This window comes from Gekko japonicus, unplaced genomic scaffold (genome assembly GCF_001447785.1).
Source record: "Gekko japonicus isolate JY-2015 unplaced genomic scaffold, Gekko_japonicus_V1.1 scaffold1150, whole genome shotgun sequence".
NCBI classification, from domain to species: Eukaryota; Metazoa; Chordata; class Lepidosauria; order Squamata; family Gekkonidae; genus Gekko; species Gekko japonicus.
This window is the reverse complement of record NW_015165271.1, coordinates 239340-248967: the sequence shown is the minus strand read 5'-3', so window position 1 is coordinate 248967 and position 9628 is coordinate 239340. Positions and strand designations below refer to the sequence as shown.

Below are 9628 nucleotides of genomic sequence, written 5' to 3'. Positions count from 1 at the left end.
TTGCTGCCCCCAATACTGCCCTTGATTACTTGGTGCCCTAAATGGCCCCTTGCTATGCGTGGGTCTTACATTGTCTTTGAGAATAGAGAAGTTCTTGAATTATCACCCCTGCCATTTCAACCCCCAAATCCTCATTTCAATTTCACTTCTCCTTTTGGAGTGTTGGACCCATGATTCCTCATTTTTCACCACTCTGCTTGCTTGCCCTCCCCTCCCCTCCCCTCCCCTCCCACATTTGCAACCTTGTACTAAGTTTGGCATTCTATGTCACTGTTAGCAGCCAAGCTTAAAATGAAGTTTGATATGGTCTTAAAATCATCGAAAGTATTTTCATTAAACTCATTTTAGTAGTTTGGGTTCAGGAGTTTATCTTGTTTGGTTTAGCTGAGTTTGACATTTGTTGCTCATGCTAGTGTCAGCAAGCTGCCAAGTGTTTTTTTTCTGTTTCCCTTTCATGTGCATTCCTTCCCTTGCGCTTAATTGCCTCGCTGCAGCAACGCGTATCTTTCAAGGCCACTGGAGGAGTTGCTGGAGAAATTGCTTTGGCTTTTCCTGGGATGAGTCGTAGGAAGTTTTACCTGTTATGTTTATTGTAGCCATTTGTTCTCATGCCTAATGCCTGCGCGCGGGAACCCCAGTAATTGCGTCTTGCTGATTTGAATGTACTATAACCTGTCATGCACCTAGATTACCCGCCATTCCTAACAGTGTCCCTGTCTACGCATCTATAGCTTCAATAAAAGTAAAACCTTCTAAGAAGTGTGTGCTTCATTGTTGCTGTGGGTCCTGACAGCTAGCCCGGAGCTATGTTGGGGCATCTTGGAGCCATGCCCCCTTAATTACACACCATGCCCAACAAAACACTTTCTTTAAGCCCATAATAATGTTTGTAAAAGTTTAAATGTAGCCGCGCTGCTGCACCTGAGCCTGCCTTCTCATCCAGGCTCCAGCCGGCCAGTGGAAGAGGGGAGGGAGGAGAGAGAAGTGAGGCACCCCTTGCCTGTCTGGGTTCCCTGCAGGTGAGGGACCATGGTCGGGGCTTCTTCACCTCTTCTTTGCAGCACCTGGGGGGAGGGCATGCTCACGTGCCAGGCCAGGCCAGGCTTTGTTGTGGTTGTTTTTAGGGCAAGTATCATGCAATCCTTCCTCCTGGGGCCTTTCTGTGGGTGAGGCCAAATGCACGAATGCTTCCCTGGTGGGGGTCCCTTCTCTCCACCAGCCAGCACAAAGGGAACCAGTTTGGCGGCACCGGAGAGAGGCCTGGCACTGAGCTCACACTACCCACCTGGGAAAGCTGCCTGCAAGGCAAGTGGGTGGCTGGGCCGAGGATGCAGCAGCCTCTCACCTCAGCAGCCCACCCACCCACTGGTGCCCCTCAAGGGCCTGGAAACATTGAGGGAGGAGGAGGAGCTGTTGGGCATGCACATGGGGGAAGGAGGAGACTGACAGGTGGGTGAGCCAGACGTAGTTAGATTAACTTTATTTTAATCAACTTTGGCTTGGTTAACTGCCCCCTAAAAAAAATTAATGTCCCCTGAAGAAAAAAAATCCTGGCTATGGACCTGTGCTCATGGCATCAAATCTGTGTTGGGAGAAATTCACAGACAGAGTGTGGTGTAACAGGGTGGGCTAACATGTAGTCTAGTATGAATTGCTAAATCCTGGCTCTCCGCTTCATCTACAGTAGCCCTTAATCCAAGCATCATTCTGATTCATAGATTTTCTCTTCAGGCTATTTTCTTTCCTACAAATAGGCTTCATGTCCAGTTAGTTTCCATGTTTGTTGGACATTTATAACATGTTGCTTTTTTTCAAACAGTGCACACATTTTAAGAGGTATCATTTGCTTTGTACTACATTGTTTTCAAATTTATACAGTAAGTCACAACATAATATATTTATTTGATGTATTTATCTACCACCTTTTTGCCATTGCATGCAAGGTGGTTTACAACTGGAAATAACTGATATAATACAGTGCTAAGAGGAAAAGGGAAGACAAAGGCAAATGCAGATGTTCATTGTTAGATAACTTACATAACTGTTCCATAATGACTTTGTGGAATGCCCTCTGAAGGACAGACTTTTGGGAGGGGGCAGAGCTAAATGGAATTTGGTCCCAGGCACACTGTCTCATCTCATGCCCTGTTGCAGCAAGATGGAATGGAATCATTGCTGCAACTGGCCCGGGATCCTCCTCTGACTGGCAAGTGTACCTGGGAGCATCATTTCCAATGCTAAGCGTGTATTCTGTCACTGAGTTATGAATGAATGTAGCAGACATCTGGTTGAATAAAAACTCTTTTGTAAAACTGACCCATGATATCTTGTTCTTTATTATAGATCTGTTGAAAAGCAAAGAGGAGAAGTTGCATCTGAATTTGTGAATCCTTTTCATGTCACAGAAGACCTAAATAAGGAACAGCAGGTTGCCTTCCTCTTAAAGGAGTTGGACATTCTAAAAGCAAATAATAAAAAGGTACAATAAAGGTATTCAGCTTTACTTGCTGATGCAGCTATTATATTATATATTATTTGTTAATTGTAAGAATTATAGGTTTGCCTTGACCTTTTAATCACTGGCGTCACTATTTCTACAAAAATATGAAGGCATATAGATTTTTGTCTCGTTTGCAGAACCTTAGAATATTTGGAAAAGTTGAACCTGATATGGTTTAATTAAATATTCCAAATAACTTAAGTAAGTTTGGAGGGAAGAAAGAGCCCCATATAACAATGAACACTCTCTAATTTTCACTGATGAAGAGATCCATTGTTATTCACAGATTTTTGCATATTAGCAATATTAATTCCACTCCTGAAAGCACTCAGTATGTGTAAACTCTTTGAAGAAAATAGATTGGATAATGCATCCCCAAAGTATGATTGTTACAACAAAAATCTAGTATCTTCTTCATGGTCTCTGTGCTTCACACCTCTGGGATATAGTGCACCTGCGCCGACCCCGATCAGTATAATGGAAAGCAAAAGGGATTTTCATGCCTGCTCCCCAGTCACATGCTGGGCTCCATTGCACATGACTAGGGGAGGAGCACAACGATCCCGCCAGTTCTCTTTTGACTGTCGCGCTGATAGGATCTTCTCCACCTTGGTCGGTAGCAATTTTGGCCTTTAGGCCCCTTTTCTCATTTTTGTGGTTAGTTAGGAAAGTAGTTTATAGTTAGTTAGTGTTTCTTTGGATTTATCTCTGCTCCGGCGGAGATCTTTTCCCCTCCCTCCGGCCTATGGCCAAATGGTGGGGTTTGTTTTGACGGTGCTGGAAGTGTGATAGCAAAATCGCACCCCCTGACGGACACTCACTTTGCCTTTTATGCCTGGGGGAATTGCACCGAGTGGACTTTTGTGCCCACTGTTTCAAGTTCTCCAAGCAGACAAGGAAGAATCGGGCAGCTAGACTCTGAGTCGCGCTGTTGGAACTCACTCTCTCTCCAATGGCATCATTGCAGGACTCTTCTGGCCATGCCTTCATGTAGACGCCTGCATCAGAGTCGACGGCCACTCTATCTTCGACATCAGCTCAAGTCAATGCTGACTGATTGGTGCTGAAACGCTCGATCCCGGCATCGCAGTCCGAAGCCTATACGCCTTCAAAAAAAAACATGAGGGCAAGGACAATCGACCTATCAAGCATAAGAAGCACAAGAAAGGCTCTCTTGACAAAACTCTGTCGACTCCTCATGGAGCTGAGGTAGCAACATCATCCAGAGCTGCTTCGTTGGATTTACTTGGCTGTGGGCAGTTACAAGGTGAATCTAAATTGCCTTCGCTTTGCCTTACCCAGTCCACTGATTCCGATCAGGACATTGACTTGACCCAGGTTCCTCGCTGCCCCAGTGTCGAGAGCCTGCATCTAGAGCAAGGGGCAAATGCTGTTCCCCCTCCGCCGCTGTTCAGCCCCAATGATCAGGATCGACCTACAGGATTCTTCCAGTTCCCTCCCGCCTGGGACCAGCACCAGTGACAGTACTTGTATGGGGCTTATCCCTTCACGGGAGTGATGCCGTGGCTTCCCCCGTGCCCTCCTTTGGACTGGTACCACCACTTTTCTTCCTCACGGCTCTCTTGGTATTGAGACCCTTCCCCAGCACCGGAGTTTATTGAACCTCGCCCATCACAACAGAGCGCTAAGCATCCCACTCCACGGGCATCAACATCGAAAAAACTCAAGGAACCGTCGGAGCCGGTGCTGTCGACACCGATCCTCCAAATGTCGTTTTCTGAACCTTCGGACTGTTCCAGTTCCTCCAATTCCTCTCAGTCAGGTTTGGAGAGTCTGCACCCCCCAAATGAGCCTTCCCCTCCACAGCAAGTGGAAGACGATCTTCCAATTTCTCCATCGGAGGACGTTAAGTCTTATGGGGACTTCATTAAGCGAATGGCCAGCAGCCTAGCCTTGCCTACAGTTCAACCACCACTGGTAGTTACGGACTTGGTTTTCAATATTGTCCAGATGGACACCTCGACGGCGGTCGCCCTCCCCATGACTTCGGTCTTGCTCCAGACCACCAAAGCTCCCTGGGCTCATCCTTCGTCCATCCCTATTTCCAGCAAATGGATGGAGCATATGTACAAAGTGCAAGAGATGGGATCAGAGTTCCTTTTCATCCACCTGAAACCGAATTCCATTGTGGTGACTTCTTCTGCTAAAGGCAAACGCAGCCATTCTCAACCCTATACTCTCTACACTGCTGAGTACTTTTACCACCAATTTCTAGACACCAATCCTACCTAAACCAATTTTGATTTCTACCTGGCCTCAAAAACCCAAATTTTGATAAGTGGAGGGTGGCCAAAATCACCACACTTCAGGATCTTACACCAAAAACTGCCCTAGAAGCTAAAATAACACAGGAAATCCCATGGCTACAATACTTCCAAATATCCGATATGTGCTCCCACACCAAACTCCATTCAATAATGAAACAACCCCTCATAGCTTTAGAATCCATAATCTCTATTGCGAGTATATCACAAAAGGGGTTAATCTCCAAATTATACAAAGTAATGACCTCTATGGACAGCAAGACACTCCTATCCTACCAAGCTTTGTGGCTTAAGGAATGTAATATCAATCTATCAGCTGCAGAATGGAACAAAATATGGTCGATGGTGACATTGGACCTCAAGGATGCTTATTTCCATGTCTCCATTCACCCTTCCCACTGTATGGTCCTCCATTTTGCGGTAGGAAACAGACATTTGCAGTACAAAGCCCTCCCTTTTGGGCTATCCACAGCCCCAAGGGTTTTCACGAGGTGATGGTTGTTATCGTAGCATACCTCTGTTTGAAGGGCATTCAAATTTTTCCATACATCGACGATTGGTTGCTGGTAGCGGACTCCAAGACATCCCTACTCAACCACATCGAACTGACCTTGACCACCCCAGAATCAAGGTAAACCTTAAAAAGTCAATGCTCCTCCCCGCCATGCGGGTGCAATTTATAGGAATTTGTCTCCATGTGGTTTCCCATTTTAGAATGTCTGACAAAACAGAATAACATTCCTAAGGTGATGGATGATCTATGGTTGTGGTAGTTAGTTCACCATGACACTATACGTACTTGAATGATACTCTTACTATACATAACATAATTAACACACTTTTCCTAAAGAAATATGCCAAATGTCAATTATCTAGATTGCAGTATTTCCTCTATTTACCTTGTATTTGTGGATAGTCCACAGCAAATAGTTATTAGTTCACGAATCATTATGTATTTTCCTACACACTTAAAATTCTCTTGGCGGTAGCGCCGTTCCACCCACCCACTTCTACACTGACGTTGACAACAGACGGATCCCTGTGGGGCTGGGATGCACATCTCAAGGGGCTTTGTGTCGGAGCTCAATGGGAGTCCCATGTAGCCCAACATCACATCAATTTCCTGGAGTTGCTGGCTGTGCAGTACGCATTCAGATCTTTCCACCACCTGGTGGCCCATCATGTGTTCACTGTCTTCACCGACAACACCACAGCCCTGTGTTATATCAACAGGCAGGGAGGCACGATTTCCAGAGCACTGTGCCAGCTGGCCCTGGACATATGGGATGAATGTCAGTCATGGAGCATGCTCCTGAGAGCCACCCATCTTCCGGGAGCTCTGAATGTACAAGCGAGTTCTACTACCGATACTGTGCTTCAAGAGCTCGATAAAAGCATCAAAATGTCTTGTAACCTGGGAGTCACTACAGGTGCTAAATATACTAAGGGGAAGACTTGGACCAAGCAGTGGTCCCATAGATCCTCATCAAAATCCTCTCCTGAGCCACACTGGCAACGTTCCCCTGGCAGCTGTTCTCGACCTTATGGGTGAAAGCCTAAGTTTTCACCTGCTTCCCTATCCAGAGTGAAAGCTCCTAAGGTTTCTAAGCAGAATCTTTGACGTCAGCGTCTTCCAAGTGTCTCACACCTGCCTGTCTCCATTCCTGTCTGCTTGGAAACTTATAACATCGGAACATCTATCCAAGGGCTCCTTCATCCACTTCCCCCCAGCTCCGGATCTCCTACTTGCAGGGAAGGGGCAGATACTGCATCACGATGTGCAGTGTCTCAAGCTCACAGCTTGGAGGGTCCTCTTTTGACAGTTAGAGACAGGATAGAGCATGTCCTACTGAACTGTCGTCAATCGTCTACCGGGAAGTGGAAAAAAATCCTGTCCTACCTGACTTTGACAGGATTACCACCATCCCCACTGGACCTGATGGCGAGCGGTGGCACAGTGGGTATATCCCACTATCTTAACATCTGAACTGTGTATAGAGAGGGTGGGCACACCAATCTCCCTTGTGGGAGGGTGTTAGCTGACGGTCGGGACATCCTGGTCAAGGTTCGGAAAAGGCGGAAGAACTTCTCGGCTACAAAAATCCCTGCAGTGGATGTTTCCGGCCAGGTGGTGGCAGTGTGGCGATTTGACATATGGGTCCTGAAGCCTCGTCGACAAGCAGCCATTTGGAAAATGACTGAGCCAAGCCAGAAGACGTTTACACTGTGCAGTGACAATGTGTGCAATTAAATGAATATATGTTGTCTTCCCTATCACCTATGAACATTGTTAGTCCCCTGTCTGAAATGTGTAACTGTACATCGCTTTGAGCCCACTGGGGAAAGCAATTAATAAATTGAAAGTATTATTATTATCATCATCATCATCATCATCATCATCATCATCATCTTTGGTTTTTTGTTTCCTGTTTGGACTTGGGCCTTAACTGTGCTTCCTTGAAGGTGTACTTAGCTGCCATTTCGGCTAATCATCCACCTATCAATGGTCATTCTGTTTTCTTCCAGCCTCAGGCCAAAAAGTTCTTAAAAGGTCTAACCCATCTCTTTCCTCCATCACACGGCCCCAAGTTAGCCTGGGACTTACCTCTGGTGCTCACGAGACTCATGGGCAGTCCCTTTGAGCCGATGGCTACTTGTAGTCTGCAGCTTTTCTCCTGGAAGACAGCCTTTCTTGTTGCTGTCACCTCCGCCAGGAGAGTGAGTGAGCTGTCAGTGCTTCGCTGTGACCCCCCCACTTGAGTTTCCATCATAGTGGGGTCACGTTGGCTCCAGATGTTTCTTTCTTACCAAAAGTAGTTTCAGAGTTTCATCTACAAGCGGACATTGTCCTCCCAGTGTTCTTCCCGTCCCCAACAACTGACGGAGAACGTCAACTCCATTCGTTGGACATTAAAAGGGCTTTGCTCTTTTATCTGATTAGAACTCAGCCCTTTCAAAAGTCACCGGCCCTGTTTGTTTCTTATGCTTCACCTACCTAAGAAGCTATCGTCCCGACGTCTGTCCAAATGGATTGTAGAGACTATTAAGCTTTGCTACTCTTTGGCGAAGCAGCCGCTCCCGGGTCCACTAAGGGCACATTCCACCCGGGCGGTGGCTACATCCACAGCCTTCCTACGAGGTGTGTCACTTGAGGATATCTGCAGTGCTGTGACTTGGGCTACTCCTCACACGTTTGTGAAGCACTATGCCCTCGATGTATGTCTTCATCAGCGTTCCCTAGTTGGTCGAGTGGTGTTGCAGGCGGCACAGATCTAGGACCTTCAGCTCCCTCCTCCAGGTAGACATGTACTGCTTGCTAGTCTCCCAGAGGTGTGATGCACAGAGACCACGAAGAAGATAAACAGGTTGCTTACCCTTTAACTGATGATCTTCGAGTGGTCATCTGTGCATTCACACCACTCGCCCTCCTTCTCCTCTGCTTTCGGTCCTCTCCTTTCTTTAGAGACTGGGGGCAGTGGTCAGAAGAAACTGGCGGGATTGTCGTGCCCCTCCCCTAGTAATGAGCAGTGGAGCCCAGCATATGGCTGGGGAGCAGGCACGAAAATCCCTTTTGCTTTCCATTATACCGATCAGGGTCGGTGCAGCCTCACTATATCCCAGAGGTGTGAATGCACAGATGACCACTCGAAGATCATCAGTTACAGGTAAGCAACCTGTTTTTTCATCATTTCAAGGGGCATTAATATCTTTTTTCTGTAGTTTTGCAATTCCTTCATGCCAGTAGCATCATTTGGATTATTTTCAAACAGAGGAGGGGTTATTCTGGGTGAAAACAATCCTACAAAGACACAGCTTGTATTCAGCAAGTGGTTGTCCAAGTAGGGCCAATTTTGTTGTTGTGGTTGCCATCATATTGTTTTGATTTGTCTTTTTGTGTATGTTGTAACTACAGTCTTCTCTTTCTCTGAATTCCATTTTCTGCCAACACAGTTATGACCACTTCACCCTCCCTCACAAGAATTCCCTTTATATTGTTCTTAGTTGAGCAGCCCTTTTTTCTTTCTTCTTTGTTTTTCTCTGGCTGTCCCATCCAGTTGTTTGAATGTATATTGGAACATGCTGACCCAGCCTACGCAACAGGGCAGAGACTAAAATCCTTCTTTTATCCTTGTTTTATAATGCCCCACAAACTGTTTTATTTCACTTGGAGGGGAAATGGTCAGGTAGGAATCAGGCATAGAACTTTAGAAGTAAACAGGCAATGGTTTGCTTCCTTCTTCATGGGCTAGGGATCACTCCTGTCTTTTAGGAGCTATTTCCCTCAGACTTGATAAAATCATCCCCTTCACTAGGAGCTATTTCCCTTAGTCTTGATAGGGATGAGCTATGCATCCCACTTCCCTAACTCAGGATCCTCCTTCATCCTCTCACAGTCTGTTTTGCTCTCTCACTGTTAACTCTCAACTGCCACTCTCAACTGAAGAATTCCATTTGAATCCAGTCACTCCAGGTTCTCAGTTCAAGTTACAGCATTAATCATTTATTGTCCATCACAACAATAATATCAAGAGTTAAAAAAGCAAGGGAAACTGATAACAGAATGCTTAGCTCTTAGTTCAGTTTACTTCTAAAATATCAAAAGTAAACACCATAACTTACCGCTTGTGTCACAGAAACCACCATTGTGCAAAATCCACCCTAAATTTGAAGTCAGCTGATTCCTTGCCTCCTTCAGAAACTCCTGTATTGGACTTCCAGTTTAAACGTTTCGCCGCTCGGACGCATCCTGTCTCGCTCTGATGGAAACATGCCGAGACCCGGCTGACGGGAGGTGTCCGAGTTCGTCCTGGACCTCCCCGGGGTCTCTGTAGGAGACCCCCAG

The 9628-nt window shown here is 46.2% G+C and overlaps 1 protein-coding gene across 1 annotated transcript in view; it reads left to right on the top strand.

Moving 5' to 3' along the window:
- Positions 1-9628, top strand: part of MIPOL1 (mirror-image polydactyly 1) — a 213270-nt gene that overhangs the window by 5133 nt on the left and 198509 nt on the right. Inside the window, exon 2 of the mRNA XM_015410227.1 lies at positions 2344-2479. Coding sequence (XP_015265713.1) covers positions 2344-2479 — 136 coding nt within the window. The remainder of the gene's footprint in view (positions 1-2343; positions 2480-9628) is intronic.